Source organism: Dipodomys spectabilis, unplaced genomic scaffold (assembly GCF_019054845.1).
Source record: "Dipodomys spectabilis isolate Male_0828 unplaced genomic scaffold, ASM1905484v1 ptg000080l, whole genome shotgun sequence".
Classification (NCBI taxonomy): Eukaryota; Metazoa; Chordata; class Mammalia; order Rodentia; family Heteromyidae; genus Dipodomys; species Dipodomys spectabilis.
In genome coordinates, this window is record NW_024870757.1 from 3,662,553 (window position 1) to 3,683,004 (window position 20,452).

At 55.7% G+C, this 20,452-nt stretch overlaps 1 protein-coding gene across 3 annotated transcripts; it reads right to left on the bottom strand.

Annotated features, from left to right (window-relative positions):
- Nucleotides 1-4,294: 4,294 nt before the first annotated feature.
- Epn1 (epsin 1) lies at nt 4,295-20,296 on the bottom strand. Of its 3 annotated transcripts, none has more exons than XM_042683232.1 (11): nt 20,169-20,296; nt 16,404-16,726; nt 11,659-11,908; nt 9,494-9,618; nt 9,062-9,136; nt 8,558-8,641; nt 7,409-7,718; nt 7,041-7,151; nt 6,822-6,908; nt 4,999-5,256; nt 4,295-4,869 (listed from the first exon to the last, which is right to left on the bottom strand). In XM_042683232.1, the coding sequence occupies exons 2-11, from the start codon at nt 16,629-16,631 to the stop codon at nt 4,661-4,663; spliced, it is 1,737 nt and encodes a 578-aa protein (XP_042539166.1). In that variant the 5' UTR covers nt 16,632-16,726; nt 20,169-20,296; the 3' UTR covers nt 4,295-4,660. The 3 variants fall into 3 exon arrangements, with proteins under 3 accessions (XP_042539166.1, XP_042539167.1, XP_042539165.1); XM_042683233.1 differs by lacking the exon at nt 20,169-20,296 and adding an exon at nt 20,050-20,065; XM_042683231.1 differs by lacking the exon at nt 20,169-20,296 and having other exon boundaries at nt 6,822-6,905.
- Between the last annotated feature and the right edge of the window lie 156 nt (nt 20,297-20,452).

The window sequence follows — 20,452 nt, forward strand, 5'->3', positions numbered from 1 at the left end:
TTTGAGGATCGCAGCTCAAAGCCAGCCAGGCAGGAAAGTCTGTGAGACTCTTCTCTCCCTGAACCACCAGAAAACCGGAAGTGATGCTCTGGCTCAAGTGGTAGAGCACTACACTAGTCTTGAGCTGAAGAGGTGAGGGACAGGGTCCAGGCCCAGAGGTCAAGCCCCGTGACAAAAAAAAAAAAAAGGCTCATGGACTTTCCTGCCTGGGCTGGCTTTGAATTGTGATCCTCAGATCTTAGCCCCCTGAGAAGCTAGGATTATGTGTGAGCCACCAATGCCCAGCTCTAATTTTTTTTTTTAATCTCCCCATGAAAGCTGTTCCCACCTCTGAGCATAGCTTAGGATCACCTGGACATTTTCAAGGGTTTATAATGCTCTTGGCCTAACCCTGCTTTGCAATATGCCGGCGTATGCCACAGGTGGGAACAACATTTTGACTAATTAAAACATATATATATTTTAATGGATTACAATTGATTTATGTATTTATAGAAAGATGATAAAAATTTATAATGCTCCCACACTGAATTTCTGTTAACAACACAGGCCTAGAATATGACTTTTTCAATATGAAAATGTGTTACCCAAGGTTCTGGTTCATGACAGAATTTGATTCTGTTAACAATGGGCTTTGCTTAGAATCAGGGCCTCTGATACACCCAGGGAGAGCTGATGCTGGTTCTATACCTTGAGTAAAAAAGCCCTGCACCTGCCAGGCTCCAGTGACTAACACCTGTCATCACAGCTACTCAGGAGGCTGAGATCTGAGGATCATGGTTGAAAGCCAGCCTGGGCAGGAAAGTCCATGAGACTCTTATCTCCAGTAAACCAGCACCAGAAAACCGGAAGTGGCACTGTGGCTTAAGTGGTAGAGCGCTCACCTTGAGCTGAATTGGTGAAGGACAGCGCCCAGGCCCTGAGTTCAAGCCCCAGGACTGGCAAAAAAACAAAAAGGAAAGGAAAAGAAAATCCCTGCCGCCCAGTGAGTGCGACCCCAGTCTGGCAGTGAGGACCATGTGAAACCCAGCCTGGTGGCCCACAGCTATAATCCCAGCTACTCAGAACCCAGAGGCCAGGAGTCAGGAATGTCCACCACCTCCACTAAAAGTAATGTCAGCCTGCAGGAGACCCGCTTTCAGTCCACGGCAACATATTCTCTTTCTAGAAACTTCCCTATTACTATTACAAAAAGAAAAACTACCATCAAATAATAAAGTGAAAAAACAGAAGTTCAACCATGAGGAAGAAAGACATTTTGTTACATTTTCATCTTATGTATAGAGTCTGGCCTAACCAGAAAGACTGCACGAAGATTCTAGCTTTGGGGAGGAGGCGCTACTGGATTTGAACTCAAGGTCTCTGAGCTCTCCCACTGAACCACGCCTGAGCCAGTATTCTGGATTGCCAGCAGAAGGCAGCTGTCCAGCCTGCTCTTCCTCTGCATAGCCTCAGCTTTGGGTGTGGACGGCCACCACCTCCTGGTCCTAACAGCCTCAGGACCGTCCACTGGGTTGGATCAGCCAGATGAAAGGCACTGAGACTCCATGCTGTTCCTGTGCTGGGCCAGCCAGGTGGACATGGGAACTGGCCAGGACTGGGATGTGTGGCCAGCATCAAGCCCCCGCATGAATGTCGGCTCTTTTCCCAGTCTGGACATCATGCAACATCGGGGATAAGCCCCATCTTCACATGGCTGCCACCATTGGTCAGACCCCCACTACCAACCCAGGGTAGCAGGCCTCGCTGACCCAATGTGCAGCAGTGAGCCGAAACATCTTCAACCCTCCGCTCCTCTGGGGCCAGACAAATAACCCTTCTGACATGAGCCCGTCTGTGGGATACTGCTGTGCCTAAAAGCATGTCCAATGGCTCCCGGCACCCATACCAGGGCTTCAGGAAGGATCAGGCTGCTTCACCCACATGGTTCCATTAGGAAGGAAACACTTGAAATATAGTGTTGTCATGCTTGGGACTTAGGTTTAACCTTCTGCTCCCATTAACATCTCACCTTTTCAATACACTTGCCATGTCTTCCTATCTTCTGTGATGTCAACCTACCATGTGGAAGTTACAAATTTAAAAAAGACATGACTCATGGTTCAAAGAAGGAAAACAAGAGCTATACTGTGTGCCCATGCACATGCAATTGGTTCAACAACAAATTCACCTCAGGGGCACACCAAGTATTTACCAAAGATAGACACACAGCGTACAGTCAGTCACAAGAAAGCTTTTTTTTTTGGCCAGCCAGTGCTGGGCCTTAAACTCGGGGCCTGGGTGCTGTCCACGAGCTTCCTTTGCTCAAGGCTAGCACTCTACCACTTGAGCCACAGCCTTTTCTGTGTATGTAGTACTGGGGAATCAATCCACTTCCAGCTTTTTCTGTGTACGTAGTACTGGGGAATCAAACCCAGGGCTTCGTGCATGCTAGGTGAGCACTCTACCACTGAACCACCTTCCTAGCCCCAAGTTCATGGGGCCTGAACTTTGGGCCTGGGCGCTATCCTTCAGCTCTTCAGCTCAAGGCGAGCATTCTACCACTTGAGCCACAGCACCACTTCTGGTTTTCTATTGGTCTATTGGAGATAAGAGTCTCATGGACTTTCCTGCCCAGGCTGGCTTTGAACCGTGATCCTCAGATCTCAGCCTCAGCCTCCTGAGTAGCTAGAATGACAGACCTGAGCCACCAGCACCAGTGGTCTTTTTTTGTTTTCACATTTGTTTGCTTATCTTGGTAAGGGGGAAAAAATCCTAGCGATAAGCAGGTATCTGCGTCTATGGGAATCTCCTTCTGGACTGGTTCTTTGGGAGTTTGCGTGGGCCTACAGCAGCCAATCATGCCGATTTACGATTCTCAACCCTGTATACTCCCTGCCCCGGCTACCAGGGCTGTGCTTGCTTTATGCAAATTCATGGAGCCTTCCAGGCTGAGTGGGAAAGGGAGGGGCTTGGAGGTCCCTGCCACACAAGCAGCATGGTGGAGGAGCCAGCCAGAGGTGCATGGGAAGTATCCAGGGCCAGCCCTGTGCAAACACCTCCCCAAGGATAGGGTGGGGTGGGAGAGCTAAGCGGCTGTCCCCTGCACAGGGTGGATGTGGTTGGGGAGCATCGTAATCGTGGGCAGCAGCTGAGAGGACATGGCAGGGACAGGGTGAGGGGCAGGATGAGCTTGAACCAGCAGAGGGTCCGAGTCAGGAGCTGAGGAAAGGGGAGCAGCTGTGCACCCTCAGCAATGTGGATGACCTTCTGAACACTCACAGACCGGGTAGCTTGGGAGATATGATGGTTTGGAGGCTGAGGTCCGGGACAAGGCCGGCTCCTGGGGCTCCGGCTGGCAACATGTCACATAGTCTCCTAATTTCTTTCTCTCCCCCAGGGTGGCACCCAGGGCTCCATACAGCATGGGATGCAGTTGCTTCAGCTTCTCCCTCACCCCCACACCTTTCGCATTGTTTATTAGTATGTGAGCTGTACAAGGGTCTTTCAGGCTGGTGACATTCCCAAGTATGTGCTTGGCTCCTCGCTCTCTTTCCATCTTACCTTTGTGTGTGTGTATACACACATGCGCATACTAGGGCTTGAACTCAGGAACTGCACTCCAGCTTCTTGCTCCACACCCGGCTCTTTGCAGTGTCCGTGACAGGGCCCTGTAGCCCTGAGCCCAGAAGCCACTCCGGCAAGAGGCAAGAGTGTGGTCTCCTCTCCCTCGCCTGCTCCCAGTCTCCAACCACTGGCACTGCTGGGCAGAGTTGGAAGCCACAGGCCTGGCCCAGAGTGACAGGAGACCCACCAGCAAGAAAGTCCAGGAGCATCAGAATGCTGCGGTGGACCCCCCACACGGTGCCCCCCCCCAGCAGCCCCCACACACGGTGCCCCTTCCCCCATGAAGCCCAGAGCCACAGTGGCAGACACACGCGCTGGCAGCCTGACACGCTGGGGTCACTGTGCACACAGCACTCCCGGGACACTGGGAGGCCCTGTAGGTCGGTGGCGGTGCCACCCCAGGGTGCTGCAGGAGTGCAGGTACTGGTGCTGCTTCAGGTGGACACCTGTGTTGAGTACATGCCACCTTCCCTCTGCCCGCAAACCCTCGGACCTGAAACTCATGCCCACAGAACCCAGCTCTCCCTGGAGCGCCCGGGAGGGACCCCCACAGTGCCAACCAGGCCTTGGCACCACCCCCAGAGCAGGGTCAAGAAGGGGCGGGGTCCCAATTGTTAACCCCGGGAGACTAGGGGCTTGGGAGGGACACAGGCACTGCCGTACATAGGAACTTGAGGAGCCACACCCGTGAGAATTGCCATTTATTCCCAAAGTTGCCAAAATCATCACCGAGGACTCACCGAGGGGTGCAGAGAACGAGAAGGCTCAAACACTGATTTGGGAGGTGGGCAGGGCGAGGGGGACCCGGTCCCCCCTTCTAATGCCATGGGAAAGGCCCTCCTCCAGCCAGCTCCCCCACGCCCCGTGTCCAGTTTCTCCTGGGGAGGAGGGCCGGGGATGTGGGAAGGGGACGTAGTGTGAGTGGCCCCAGGAGGGAGAGGGGGCTGGGGGAGGGTCCCCATTTCACATGCACTCACAATACCCATCTCCCGGAAGCAAGGTCTCCGGGGGGGCAGGATGGGCAGCCTGCGGGCCCAGCCTCCCTCCCCCTGGATTATAGGAGGAAGGGGTTAGTGTTAGGGGCTGGGGGGCCGGGGGGCATCATGGGTGGCAGGCCAGGGCCCCCGCCAAGTGGGGAGATGTAGGTGGGAGGCGCTCCAGGGACGGGGGGCACGGGGCTGAGGCGGAGCTGGTTCAGGGTGAGCGAGGCGGGTGGTGCGGGCTGGAAGGGGTTGGTGACAGAGGGGCCCGTGGCGGGGGCTCCTGCAGGGAGATAAGAAGGTGCATGGAGAGTGGTCCTCGCGCGTGGGGGGGGGGGGTGGAGGCAGCATGCATCTGTGAGCAGCAAAGGGAGCCCCCCCCATCCTGCCCCCTGCCCGGGGACACGCTCACCACTTGGCAGGAAGGGATTGGAGGCCTTGGCTCCCGGCGGCGTGGGGCCCGGCCGGCTCACCAACGAGTCCAAGTCGACAAGGGCCGCGTTGGGCCCCAGGAAGGACTCCGGCGTCTTCCGAGTGGGGGGGGTGGGGGTGGGGGCAGCAGCCGGTGGGGGGCTGCCCACCGCCTCGGCCAGAGACCCCCCGACCCCACTCATGTCGAACGCCCCGGGGCTGCGGGCAGGCACCTCTCCAGCAAGCAGCTCCAGCTCCCCTGGAAGGGGTCGGGATGGACTAAGGGTGAGGGGGGGAGGCAGGGGGGAGAGGGGGATGGGAACCGGGCCTGGAGTGCTGTGATCAGGCTGTCACGTCAACCTGAGCAGTGACACGTGGGGAAATTCACTACAAGTAGTGGCTGCTGCTGAAAACAGGGAGCTTCTCCCATACAGCCCCAGGCCACACCAGTGAGCACATCCACTCGCTCTGCAGGCAATGGCAGCAGAGGATGCTTGCTTGAGGTAGAACTTTTCCAATACAGAAAGAATTCTAATGTGGGGAGAAGGCACACATCTCCGCGGGGGGGGGGGGGGGGGGGAGAGGGGGGAGGTGGAGAGGACTGATGCCTGCAGACACGGCAGCCAGTCTCGAGCAGTCAAGGGAGGAGAGGAAGTGCTGGGTACTTTCTCCCTTCAGAGCTAACTTGGCAGCAACTTGCTTCTATGCTATAATCAGCACCGCAATAGAAGCTTACTTCATTTAAAAAAAAGAGGGCTGGGAAGGTGGATCAATGGTAGAGTGCTTGCCTCCATGCATGACGCTGGTGCTGTGGTTCAATGGTAGAGCACTAGCCTTGGGCTGAAGGCCTGAGGGACAGTGCCCACGACCAACAACAACAACAACAAAATTAAGAGGCCTGGTGCAGGGCACACACTTGGACTCACAGCCTTACAGGAGACTAGCCAGGCTTCCAAAAATGAATTAAGTAACAAGGGCTGGGCACTAGTGGCTCATGCCTGTCATCCTAGCTACTCAGGAGGCTGAGATCTGAGGATCACAGTTCAAAGCCAGCCTGGGCAGGAAAGCCTGCAAGACTCTTGTCTCCAATTAACCACCAGGAAACTGGAAGTGTCACTGTGGCTTACTGCCCAGGCCCAGAGTTCAAGCCCCACCACTGACAGAAAAATAAATAAAAGAGTGACCAAGGGCCAGGAATGTGGCTCAGTGCTAGAGTGCTCGCCTTGTATGTATGAAGCCCTGGGTTCAGTCCTCAGGACCACATACACAGGAAAAGCCAGAAGCAGCGCTAGGACTCAAGAGGTAGAGTGGTGGCCTTGAGCACAAGAAGCTCAGGGACAGTGCCCAGGCCCTGAGTTCAAGCCTCAGGTCTGGCAACATCAACCAAAAAAAAAAGTGACCAAAATGGACATCAGTTCCTGTGGGCAAATGCAACTGCTAAGCTCGGAGAGGACCTGGACCCTGTGGGGTTCGCAGCAAGACCCAAAGGCACTGGGGCTGGCTGCTGTGGGGTTCTGGCCTGCACAAGGCTGGCCAGGGTGCCCAGCAACCAACACTGCAGACAGAGGGCAGCGTGCAGATGATGCCAGCACCCAAGCCCCACCCTAGGAGGGAGGGGTGAGGGGGAGGAGGTGGGGAGGGAAGGGGAAGGGGGAGGGGGAATTCCTGAGGGAACCCTGAACCTCCATGGCCACCTTTCTGAGTGAGAATCACAGGAAATGCCTGTGTGGGGCACTCACTGCCCAGAGTGTGGCTGGGCAGGGTGCGGGTCGGGTGGGGTGGGGCCAGGGCATGGCTGGGGCTTCTTGATGGAAGGCAGCTCACCTGTGCTGCTCCCAGAGGTGGGCAGGGCCGTGCGGAGTCGGTCGAAGTCTGAGAACTCATCAGGCTCGGTGTCGAAGCCGCCAGCTGCTGTGGGGTAGACGTTCTGCTCAGGAGCGCCGGCCCTGCGCCGCCACTCCCACCTTCACTCCCCCCCTCCCCCCCGCCCCATCCCTCCCTCCCTCCTTTGGGGGCAGCACACGCAGAGCAGAGCCCCCATACCTGTCATGCCATTGGTGCTAGGCTTGGCAGGGGAGCCACCCCAGGGGTCTGAGAAGGCTGGCGCAGGCACCCAGGGATCAGACGCTGGGGCTCCGCCAACCGGGGCCCCACCTAGGGGAGGAGGGATGCTCATGAGGGGCTGCAGCACCTGGCTTCCAACTGGACAGCTAGGGCCATGACCTGCCACTATGTGGTGCTCACAGGTCCTCCTTCCACACAGTCCTGCCCTCCACCTTCCTACCTCCCCACCCCCTTCTTCATGGGCAAACCCCCAGCTGTCCCAGCCCCAATCCAATGGTTCTAGTGGCCTGCGTGACCAATGAGTGCACAGGGTGGGGCAGGGTGGGGTATCCTGGGGCAGTACTCACTGTCAGAGCCTCCCCAAGGGTCCGCAGGGGGCCCCTCCCCAGCCACTGTGCCTGGGGCCCCGCCCCAGGGGTCCGCTGATGACCCAGCTGAGGCCGCAGGCCTCCACGGGTCCCCAGAGGCAGGCGTGGGGGGTGGGCCACCCCAGGGGTCAGCAGCTGGGGGGACGGCAGGCCCCCCCCATGGGTCCGAGGCAGGGACAGCTGCAGGGACAGCAGCAGGCAACGACGCTGGGCCTCCCCAGGGGTCAGAGGCTGAGGCTGGCGGAGGGGCAGGGGCCGTGAAGACATCAGCAAGATCCATGAGAGAGGACTATGGAAAGAGGAGAGGGGTGACACAGACAGTTGTGGGGAGACCCACCCACTCAGGAGATGGAGCTAGCCCAGACCCCCCCACACACACACACCCATGCTCGAATACCCTCCCCTAAGCGCAGGGTCCACCCCCTCCGTCTACCTTGCCCACCACCCCACTCCCAGCATTCCCTGCACAGCACCTGAGTGACCCTTCAAAAACCCCCACCATGGAAGCCAGGCCACACCCTGCGAGGATGGGCCACGCCCTCCCTGCCAGCCACTCCCACCCACCTCAGCTGAGCATCCCTGACCCCGCATCCTGGGGAGCCCTGCCAGGCCTCCCGAAGCCCACCAGCCAGAACTCCCACCTCTCTGAAGATCGAGGAACTCCACCCCACATCCATTCCTCCCCACACAAGTCTCCTAGGTGGAGGCAGCTGAGGGCGAGGGGGTACATGGGTGAGCCTCTGGGGGGCCGCTGAACAGCTACCGGCACCTCAGGTCCTCCCCTCCTCTAGAGGACCCCACGGGGGCTGGAGGAGGCCACCCATGGAGGCCAGAGGAATGAGGCTGCCCGTTACCACCCCAGGCCTGAGCGAGCTCAGCCTTGACTGAAGGACCCAGGTGACCTCCAGCATCCAGAACCTTGCATGAGAAGACACGGTGGTGCATGGAAGCCAGGCAGGGTTCTGGGAAGGTTGCCAAAGTGGCTGCGTGTGGAATGGCGGCCACAGCAAGGACCGTGGCCACGGTGTGGTGTGGGCGCCACGCTTTCGAGGCGTCAGAGACAACAGGATAAGGGAGCCCTGCCTCCTGCGGCCAAGGGGCCTGTGGCTGGGCGCTGGGGCTGCTCACCTCCTCCTTGCCCCCTGTCTCCCTCTTGCTCTCCTCTATGGCCATCTGTAGCCTCAGGTCATCCCCTCGGCGGATCCGCTCTTCCTGTGGGACACAAGGGCAGCCGGCCGGGGCAGCGGTCACCACACAGGCCCCGCACAGATGGAGGCCGCGCCCTCCTCCCCAACCATCCTCCCGAGCCTGGTGATGCAGCTGCAAACTTCACACAGCATGTGGACAATGTATGGAATGGGTAGACACCTGAGGGGGAGGGGGAGAGAGGGAGGAGGAGGGAGGGAGGAGAGGAGGGAGCCCCAGGCCGCCCTGGCAGGCCTTGGGGAGTACTGTCTGCCGCTTCGGCAGGCCTTAAGGAGCACCGTCTAAACTGGGAGCCTGCTGTGGGCCTAGGTCCACCTCAGGCCGGGCGTCCACCGGGTGGTGGGTGCACGTGGGTAGTGAGTGTGTGCATGTCCGCACACCCGTGGTGGAGAGGTGCTGGAGGAAGGGCAGGGAAGCCGCTCTGACCTTATCATGCTCCTCTCGGCTCAAACTAAGGGCCAGCTGGAGCTGGACGTCGTCCTCGGGGCCGCAGGACGGGGGCTGGGGGAGAGAGAGTGTGAGGGGTGGGGCAGGGCAGCCGGCACAGGCAGAGGCACAGGTGGCCAGAAAAGAACAAGAGTGGATGGGCAGACAGGCACAGAGCCAGGGCTAGAGAGGGCCAGAAAAGAGAGGGGCACACAGAGAGGAATGGAAACCCAAATGCCAAGGGGCAGGCCAACTCCTAGAGAGGAAAGTAGCCAGATCAGGGACTGGAAAGAGCCGGAGAAAAGAGGCGGGTGGAGGTGGGAGGGAGGATGCGGGTGAGGAAGAGGCTGGGGGCAGTGGGAGGGGAGGGAAGGCATGGAGACAGGATGGCAGGACAGAAGTGGGGCCCCGCAGAGGCCGGGGCGTGGGTACCTGGTCGGCTTCCTCCTTGCTCATGGCCAGGGCCAGCTGGAGCTGCAGCTCCTCCTCCCCGCTGCTCTGTGGCCAGGCCTGCTCCGCCTCAGGTGGGGGTCCTGAGCCCACGGCTGCAGATGAGGCTGCGGGACAGCAGAGCCATGGGATCCCAGGTGAACCAAGGGCCTTTGGTCCCCACCCCTCCCCCACAGCCTCCAAAGGCTAAGATGGGGGGGGGGGGGGCCAGAGAGGTGAGAAGGGTAAAGGGCAGGCCCCACCCTTGGGTGGGGCACAAGGTCCAGGTATGCCCAAAGGCAGGGCATGGTCTCTGGAGTCCCCGAGGGGAGGGAGGCTCCCTCCGGAAATGTCGCTCCGGGAAGGAGAGCGAGAGTGGCAGCTCTTAGGGGAGAAGCATGGGTCATCCTGCAGGGGCCCAAGCCCCATCAGAAGAGCAGTGGACAAGCAGCCCTTGGTTCCAGGAGTGTGACAAGGCGATGGAAGGGCTGGGGCCCCAGGGAGGCCGCACTGTCCCCAGTGGGGGAGGATGACTGCTGAGCCGGCCTCTTCTCCTCCCCTCCCATGGTGCCAGGCTTGGGCACTGCCCACTGGCTTCCTAGGACTCTGCCTGTTTCCCCAGCAGTCAGAGGGCAGAGGGCAGACTCTGTCCACAGCCTTGGGCTTAGCCCCGCCCACAGCAGACCCTAACCCAACTCTACCCTCTCCACATTGCCTGCGCCAGTACCCCAGCCCTCATCCAGGGTTCCGGGGTTCCTGCCCACCACTGCACCCCAGGCGCCGCTCACCACACCAAGGCCTCAGCCCCTTCTGGGAGCTGTCCTGGGACCCCATCTGAGTGGTGAGGGAGCCCTGGGTTGGACCTGGGGGAACCCCCAGCAGGTGGGTGCTGGGGACCCCCCCAGGCTAAGTAAGGACAGAAGGCCAACACTCAGGCTCCCCATTCCCACCCACCTCCTCAAGAGGCTGGTCAGCATTCCTATCTCCCTGGGGCCTCAGAGACAAATGCCCCGCTGCCCTCTCTCAGCCCGCGGCCGGCACTGGGTTGCAGGCTATAGTGACAAAACTTCTACATTTTAAACGGTTGGAGGACATCAAGGAAGAAGAATTTATCAAGCACATAGAAGTGATGTGAAATTCAAAGGTCACAGTCCATGAGGGGAGCTTGCAGGGCACCGGGCTGGGCAGGGGCGAGGCGGTGAGCACGGGAGGCTAGCAGGCAGGCAGGCAGGCAAGGCTCGGGTGGAGGAGCACGTGGAGGACATGCAGCAAGGTGGAGATGCCTAGTCACAGCCCTCACACAAGGTTAAGTGCTCCCATATGGCTCGCCCAGCACGCACAAGGCCTGGGTCTGACCCCAGGAGAGGAAAGAAGGGACAGACGGAGGGAGGGAAGCAAAGGATGCAAATAAAAAAAATCTATCCAATGCTGCTGGGCATGGCGATGCGCACCTGTGACCTAGGCCTGAGGAGGCAGAGGCAGGAGCCAGGGTTTGATGCCAGCCAGGGATGCACAGCGGGACCCTGTGCTAAAAAAAAACAACCAAGGGCTGGGAAGGTGGCTCAGTGGTAGAGCACTTGCCTTGCATGCATGAGGCCCTGGGTTCGATCCCTCAGCACCACATAAGCAAAAAGAAAAAAGCCGGAAGTGGCACTGTGGCTCAAGTGGTAGAGCACTAGCCTTGAGCTGAAGAGCTGAGGGACAGCACCCAGGCCCAGAGTTCAGGCCCATGACCAGACCCAAAAAAAAAAAAAAAAAAAACAACCAAGGGGCTGGGAAAGGGGCTCAGTGGTAGAGTGCTCACCTCGCATGCATGAGGCCCTGGGTTCAATTCCTCAGCATCACATACACAGAAAAGGTGGAAGTGGCACTGTGGCTCAAATGGTAGAGTGCTTGCTTTGAGCTGAAGATCTGAAGGACAGCACCCAGGTCGAGTTCAAGACCCATGACCAACCAAAAAAAAAAAAAAAAACCTGCCCATGGCCCCACCATGTCCTCACATCTACAAGTAGGGACTCACAGTGACCCCAAAACATGAAGCACTTCAAGAGGCCTCTGGCCAAAAGCAGCCCTGAAGAAGTGTTCGGAAAACACCGTGGGCCAGTGGACATGGGGGCTCCAAGGGCAAGGCAAGGCAGGCTCGGCTGCGGGAGGAGGTAGGGACTCACCCGTGGCGGTCTGGGCCAGCTTCTCCTTGGTCTTAAGCGCATGGGCACGCTCCTCCCGCAGCCGGTCCTCATCTCGCAGCAGGGCCACCAACTGCTTGGCCTTCTCCCGCACGTTCACGCCCTGGTCCTTCCCATCCCGGTCCACGTACTGGAAGTCCTTGAGCGTCTGCACAGCGTACATGTTCTCCTTGCACTGCTGGGACACACGCTCAGAGCCCGTCTTGATGAGGTACTCCATCAGCGTCATGGCCTGTTGGGCACACACCATCACACTGGGCACCAAAGCAGGCCCAACTCCTGGGGAGTGGCAGGTTCGAGCCCCACCACTAACTCTGTCACCTGTTGGTAAGAACCTGCCATGCACACAGCACGATGCACAGAGAAAGGGGGAGCAGAGGCTCGGCATGGACAGCCAGCATGGGGGCCATGCAGGCTGCGGTCCAGAGACCGGACCACAGCCCCCAGGGACTGAGGACTCCACCCTTCATCCCCAGACAGATGTGTGGTGCCCAACACTGGGTATGGCACACACTGCTGAACTGGGCTGGAGCAAGAGGCCAGGCCCCTTCAAAAGGTCACGGGAAGCTCTGCCACCGTCCTACACATGTGAATGAAAGTACAAGATACATGGCCACAAGGTCTGTCCAGGCATTACATACTGCCACTAAGCTTGCTCCATGTCCTTCAAAAGAAATCCAGCCAGGAGCGGTGGCTCACGCCTATCATCTTAGCTACTCAGGAGGCTGAGATCTGAGGATCGTGGTTCAAATCCAGCCCGGGCAGGAAAGGCCATGAGACTCTAATCTCCAATAAACCAACAGAAAACCCAGAAGTGGTGCTGTGGTGCAAGCAGTAAAGCACTCACCTTGAACTGAAGAGCTGAGGGACAGCGCCCAGGCCCAGAGTTCAAGCCCCACAACCAACAACAAACGGCAGGTGCTGGTAGCTACTCAGAAGGCTGAAGATCACAGTTTGAAGTCAGCCCAGAAAGAAAAATACCTGACTTTTTTTTTTTTTTTGTCGGTCATGGGTCTTGAACTCAGGGTCTGGACGCTGTCCTCAGCTCTTCAGCTCAAGGCACTCTACCACTTGAGCCACAGTGGCACTTCCAGTTTTCTAGTGGTTTATTGGAGATAAGAGTCTCATGGACTTTCCTGCTCGGGCTGGCTTTGGGCTGGCTTTGAATCGCAGTCTCAGATCTCAGCCTCCTGAGTAGCTAGGATTACAGGCGTCAGCCGCCAGAGGCCGGCCCTGTGAGACTCTTAACTCAAAAACTGGAAGTGGCACGCACTGACTCAAAGTGGTAAAGTGCTAGCCTTGAGACTAAGAGCTCAGGGACGGTACCCAGGCCCTGAGTTCAAGCCCCATGACAGAAAGAAAGACAGAGACAGAGAGACAAGAGACAGAGAGAGACAGACAAAGATCCAAAATAAGAGGCAAACTACTTGTCAGGTACCCTGGAGGCGCCTCACAGCCTCCTCCCCCTCTAGAAGCCTAAGCCATGCCAGCACTGCAGGACCACCCAGAGGACAGCTGGCACCTGGAAGGGGAGATGCCAATGGCAGCCAGGCCCAGGCTCTCTCAGGGCAGAGTAAGGGGGCCTCACAGCGTTCCTACCACCAACAAAACATCCAGGCACTCGGGTGTAGAACATAGAGGTTGCCAAACACTACAGCTCACTTGCCTCTGAACAATGACTTTTGCAGTAAATGTTGCTGTCGGCTACCAATATCTCCCTGAACTAGATTCTGAAAGACCTTTTTCTTTGGAAACAGCCTCTGGCTCTGTAGCCCAGACTGGTCTTGAAGTCCCCAATTCCTGCATCAGCCTCCAAGAGTTCTGGGATGACAAGCTCTTGCCACATGTGTCTCTAGAAAGGCTTTCTGGGGAGTATGGAGAGTATTCCATCCAAAATCATAGATTAGTTTTTAACTGGGCCAAAAGGTGCTCACTTTCAGAGGAGAAAGGAAAAAGCAAACATTGCTATGCATCACCACGTTCGTGAATCAGGCCAGGGCCTTGCACTTTGGAATGAAACCAGAAAGGCTGCACACACCTGCCGATAGAGCTCTCCAAGAGACAGGTGCGCAGAATGAGGCCATACACTACTGAAGAGAATTTACCTCATTCCAAACCAAAAGGATTATGAGAAACTTCTCATTTCATGGCTCCCTGGACTTTGGAGCTACAGTTAAAACCATGAACCAGGAAACAGATCAAGTGCATCCACAGTACAATACCTAAAGAATCTATAACAAATTCAGAGTGAGGCAATTAAAAACAAAAGGAGGGGTTGGGAAGGTGGCTCAGTGGTAGAGTGCTTGCCTTGCATTCTGAGGCCCTGGGTTCGATTCCTCAGCACCATATAAGCAACAAGAAAAAAGCCGGAAGTGGCGCTGTGACTCAAGTGGTAGAGTGCTAGCCTTGAGCTGAAGAGCTGAGGGACAGCGCCCAGGCCCACGACAGGACCGCCCCCCCCAAAAAAAAAAAAAGTTCCTGTAACTGCAAAAATAAACAAATGAATACAATTACTTTAAAAAAAAAAAAGGAAACTGCTACATGTAGCAACACAGAGGCAGAGCAATTAAATCTCTAGACGTGACAGCAGGCCTTTTATTTTATTTATTTATTTTTGTTGTTTTGTTTTTGTCTGTCATGAAGCTTGAACTCTGGGCCTGGGCGCTGTCCCTGTGCTTTTCAGCTCAAGGTGAGCGCTCTACTGCTTGAGCCACAGCACCACTTCCGGTTTTCTAATGGTTTATTGGAGATAAGAGTTTCACGGATGCTCCTGCCCAGGCTGGCTTTGAACCTTGATCCTCAGATCTCAGCCTCCTGAGTAGCTAGGATTACAGGCATGAGCTACCGGCGCCTGGTGACAGCGGGCCTTTTAGATAAAAGTTCCACCTCTCTGGGCCTCGGGGTCTGCATCTCAGAGCAGAGGGAGCTATCTCTACTTTGGCAGGAAGTCTCCAAGACCAACCAAGCCAGGAAGCTCAGCCCAGAGTCCTGGCTGGGTCCTTGAGAGCTTTTGGTGCTTCATGTGTGCCAACCAAGCCTCAGCACAGCCCTCCACAGCACAGACACAGCGTGCAGTGGCAGTATGCAATGGCGTGCCGACACTTACTGGCCAGAGCTGGGTCTGAAACCAACTCTGTGTGTGGAGGTCGGGCCACGTCAAGCCAGCCACTGCCCCCATGCCACGCCCTTGGCTGCCCTGGAACAGGGAAGCAAGTAACCCAAAGGGGAATGCCGGGCCCCCAGACTCAGAGCGGCAGTTAAATTGGAACCCACTCTTGGAGCCCTGAGGATAGTAAAGCCCTCTTGCTGAGAAAGCAGCACACTGCAAGTCACTTCGGAACATCAACAGGAAACTAGTTAAGTCACAACCAATCCATGCTTCGGAATACTGTGCACTTATAAAAGGAAAACATGCCGGGCGCAGGAGGCTCACGCCCATCATCCTAGCTACTCAGAAGGCTGACACTTATCTCCAAAAAACCACCAGAAAACTGGAAGTGGTGCTGTGGCTCAAGTGGTAGAGTGCTTGCCTTGAGCTGAAGAGCTCAGGGACAGTGCCCAGGCCCAGAGTTCAAGACCCACGACCAACAAAAAAAAAAAAAGTAATAATAAGTAAAAGGAAAACATGACAAATATTTTACATCCTGATAGAGAAAGGGTCCTTTCTCTGCTTTAAATTAGGGACTAACTCAGACCAAACACACTCATATTACAGTCTGAGCTCTCACAATCCCACTGCAGGGCATATAATCACCACTACAATCCAGATACGTGACAATTCTGTCAATCAAAGGGTCCCCAGTGCTTCTCTTCCTCAACCCCCTCCCCTGACTCTCAGGAGCAGTAGCCTGTTTAATCTATCTGTCCCTGGGGCTCTGCCTTTCCCAACAAGTCAGACAAATGACAGTCACCAGCTGATATACCCAGGTCAGGAAGCCAATCACCTGTGCCCAGGCCTGAGGTAGGCAACAGCCTGGGGTCATCTAGGTAAAAAAGTAAAGGAGACACCGTCTGCTTTAGACAGCCTCCAAAGGCTGCAACTCAGTTTCTCCAAGCCAAGTAACAAGTGGACACCAGAAAGGAACATGCCCTATGGGCCCCCTTGGGCCTGCAGAGCCTGAGTCTACAACAGACCGCATATACAAAAGCAGACTTCTATCACATGCTTGAAACTCCCAGAAACACTACGCAACTTGCACATTCTGGCCCACATGTTCAACATTCCCAGCCAACCATGGGCCAGAATTCTTTGGGAGCTGAGTGCTAATGGCTCAAGCCAGTGATTCCAGCTACTCAAGGGGACTGAGCTCTAAGGGAGGCGGTTCAAAGCCAGCCTGGGCAGGAAAGTCCATGAGACTCTTATCTCCAATGAACTCCCAATAAAGCTGGAAATGGAGCTGTGGCTCAAGTGGCAAAGCACCAGCCTTATACAAAACAAGCTAAAGAACAGCAAGCATCCAGGCCCTGAGTTTAAGCCCTAGTACTGATGCATACATGTGCATGGGTACATGTACACCCACATATGTACGTACGTACGTACGCACACAGAGGTTACATGCCAACTCTACCTATGCCATTTACATGAGAGAATGAAGCATCCTCCGCTTTGAACCAGAGCCCCATGTGTTGCTTTCACTGGACAACAGATTTCATGTGCATGGACAGTCCTCATGCCTCTAGAAAACGAGAGGCACACCAGCCCCAGGGGACCACCCCACGGCGCTGACCTTGTAGACATGGCGCCAGTTCTTGCCATGGTCATTGAGCCGCTTCCAGATCATGCTCATGATCTCAGAGAAGGCCACAACGTTGTAGGTGAGATCAGCAATCTCGGACATGAGTGAGCTTGACGGGCCCCAAGGGTCATTGCTTGTGGCCTCCCGGACCTTGATCTCTGCCTCCGAGTAGTTATGCACGATGTTCTTCATCTGCCGGCGCAATGATGAGGTCGACATGGTGGTCGGGATGGCGTGGGGGGCCCAGGCCCACTGGAGCGTGGAATGAGGCGACCAACAGGGAGGCTGCGGTAGGTGCCAGCAGATCACCACATCTGAGGGGGAAAGAGGGCCTTTAGAAACAGAGACCGGATACAGGCCTGCCAGAGCCCTGACCTCTCCTGAGGCTCCCGGTAGCCCCTGGGGTGGCCCAGAGGGCTCGGTCTCCTGCTAACCTCTGAAAGTTTCCCAGTCCATCTTTCAGTTCCTCAAACACGCCTGCCTCTTCCTGCTGGGGCATGTGCTCAGCGAGGCATAATGTGCAGTGGCAGGTCAGACTGGGGTGAGAAAGACAGGGCCACACCCCAATGCAGCTAACTACTAGACAGGCCAATCTGAGCAAGTTACTAACGTCTGCCCTTCCATTTTCTTTCTTTTTTTTTTTTTTTTTTTTTGCCAGTCTGGGCCTGAACTCTGGGCCTGGGCGCTGTCTCTCACTCTTCAGCTCAAGGCAAGTGCTCTACCACTTGAGCCACAGTGCCACTTCTGGCTTTTTCTGCTTATATGGTGCTGAAGAATCGAACCCAGGGCCTCATGCATGCAAGGCAAGTGCTCTACCACTTAGCCACTTTCCCAGCCCTGCCCTTCCATTTTCTCTGCTGCCAAATGGGAGTCTATACAATAACCCAGGCAACTGAGAGGGCCTGGTAAACAGAAAGTGCCCCATAAAGGCTAGGAGAAATGTCATAAGACCTTCTGGCCTGCTTACTGTTCTTCCTTCCTGGCCAGGGATTCCCATTCAAACTTCCTAATCTTCACTCAAATGTCAAGGTCACTGCTCCCTGGGGCCTTTCTGGTCCCAGCGGCCTCTCTGGTCCCAGGGGCCTCTCTGGTAGACTCTGCGGCCCTCATGATTTTAAATCCATTTGTCCGATTCTGTGGCTAAAGTCAACCCCATGAGCCCAAGGGGTTAGAAACCACATTCATCTGTACTCCACTTTTCCCTCTAGAGAAGCTGGCCCGGAAAAAGCATTCAATAAACGGTGCAGGAAGTGGAGAAAGGAGGGCAGAAAAGATTTCTAGAACAGGAATAGAGGTGGTAGAAATCCATGGCAGACAAAACACAAGAGGGCCAGAAACGGTGGTGTATACCTGTGACCCCCACATGGGGGAACTGGGAGACAGCAGAATTATGAGTTCCAGTCCGGATGGTGCTACAGAGCAAGACCCTGTCTAAAAAATAACCATGGCTGAAGATGTAGCTCGGTGATAAGAGTGCTTACCTAGGGTTAAGGCCTTGGGTCCAATCCCCAGCACACAGGGACACGGGGAGAAGAGGCAGAGAGAGGAAAGGCTAGGGCAGGGAAACAGTGTCCCTCCCCTGACAGTGAGCGGGTGGCAATGCCTAGAGAGGAGGTGTTCCAAGGACTGGGAGGGAAGCCCAAGGCTCAAGGGAAGAGATAAGCAATACAACAGCTGCACTGACAAGTCCCAACTGTGTGCAGAGACCTTACTAAGCACAGGCCAACATTATCTCATTTAACTCTGCTGGGTGTGGACACTGAGTTCTGGAGGCAACATAATTCAGCCAGTGTCACACAGGGATGGCAAGGCAAACCCATACTGAAGCCCAGAAGAAAGAGAAGAGTATACTTCCAAATGAACCAAATAACCTGTGCTGAGACCAGCTGGTAAGAAAAAGAAACAGATGGTGGGGGTCAGGCAAATGCAGTGAGTCTTTACCTTGTGCCTGGCACCTTCTAAGTGCCTTATATACATTAATTCAGTTAACCCCAACAACCCCATGGTGCACAGCTGCCTTACACAGGAGCATACTGACACAACTGATTCCCTTGGTTAAGGGACATGTTTCACAACTGGAGCCAGAGCAGGCTCTGAACTACTCTGCACAGGAGATGTACTGAGTCCTCTTGGGATGTAAGCCTGGGGGAGATGTGAGTGGATGAAAAGGCTGCCCTCCGGAACACAGGGCAAAGAACCAGGCATCTGCAGACAAGCATAACTAGGTGAAAAGGTAGTTAGGGTTCCAGACACAGGCTTAGCCAAATACACCAGAACAGAAATAAATAAGTAAATACGCAAACAATAATGTGACCGGTACGGAAAGACACCAGAAAGGATCCAGGGAGATGGAAAGCGAAGAGAAATTTGGGCAGAGGGGGCTTCCCAGAGGACAATGAGACAAAGATACAAGATAAGACATGGGTATGGAAATGAGGAAAGACCTTGTGACTGGCCTGAAAGAGAACAGAACAAAACAGAAGCTTGAGTCTTGGGACTGAGCAAGAAAAATGACATAAAAGAAGAAAGAAAATAAAATTTAGATTTTAATTCTGGCCACATCAGCTACCAGCAGAACAGAGTTGGGGTTCAGTTTGCTCAACTTTGAAATGAAAAGAATTCCTACCTGCCAAACTTGTTGATTAAATAAGATGGGTACATAAAGCACTTGGCTCTGTGCCCCACAGATAGTAGGCACTCAACAACATGGGCTGTTATTATTATCAGGGAAAAACAGAAGGGTGGGATCAAGGATGCACTGTCTTCCTACCAAGAATTCACTTAAAATGTGTGAGAAGAAAACAAACATCTAGCACATAAAAGCTAAGATTTCAGACAGTCCTTAAAATGAGGCTGCTTTTCTAATTAAACAGACTCAAAGATTATTAGACAAATGGTATGGCAAAACCCTCCAAGGTAAACACAAATGATGGTTACCAAATGTTGAGTGAAACACAACTCTTAAGGCATAATAAAAACCATAGCATCCAGTAATTGCAAACTTCCTAAGTGCCAGGCACTGTTAGGCACTTTACATGCACCACCTCAATTAGTGTGCACAGAGACTCTATGACGAGGAACTACGAATACCTCTACTTAAAGACTTCACAATTAAGGTTTGGAAACAGAAGTACCTGTCAAATGCCACAGCATGCAGCAGGAACTCTGATTCCATAGTCAAGGCTATGAAGACTTGGAAATCTGGAGGAAGGAAGCAGATCCTAGACCATGCAAGAGATTCCTGGAAAGGAACTGGGAGACTGGAGGTGATGGCTATGGGTACAAAACGGCAGACGTGAAGGCAGGGTGTGTGTGTGCGTGTGTGTGTGTGTGCATGTGTATGTATGGGGGGGGGGGGGCCGCGCAGAGGGTCAGATAATGAGAAAACCCAGATAAGACAAGTTCAAGATCCAGACAGACAAACAGTCAGGGCAGAAACATCCTATCTTCAAATCCTTCTGTAAAATACTCAGGCTCGGGGGTAGGGCAACCCCAGGCTGCTAACAGAGGCCCGCGGGGCACGGAGACGTGGACAGACGGACAGACCGAAGGGCAGAAACACCAGCACACGCACGCACGCGCGCGCACACACACACACGCGCGCGCGCTGACAGATGGACAGACCCGAAAAACGCACCGGCAAGCGGCCGACCCGGCACAAAGACCGCCACCAGTGACCCCAAGCTGAAAATCCAGACGCCCAGAACGGGGCCCGGCCGGAGGCCGTGCGCCGCGGTCCCGCGGCCCCGCGCTCACCTCCGCCCGCTCACGCCGGGCTCCGGGGAGTCATGACGGCCAGCCCCAGCCCCCGCTCGGCCTCGGTGTCGCGGGGCGCGCGTCGGGCTCCGGGCGGCGGAGGCGCACCCGGCGCAGGCGCGGACGCACGGAGGGCCGCACGCCGACGGCCCCGCCGCCCCAGCGCCCGGGAGGGGCGCGGAGAGCCGGGCGGGGGAGGGGAGCCGCCGAGCGGACGGGAAGCAACCGAAGGAGACGGACCGGAACCGGAAGTGGTCTCGCGCCCCGCCCAGCGCACTGCGCCG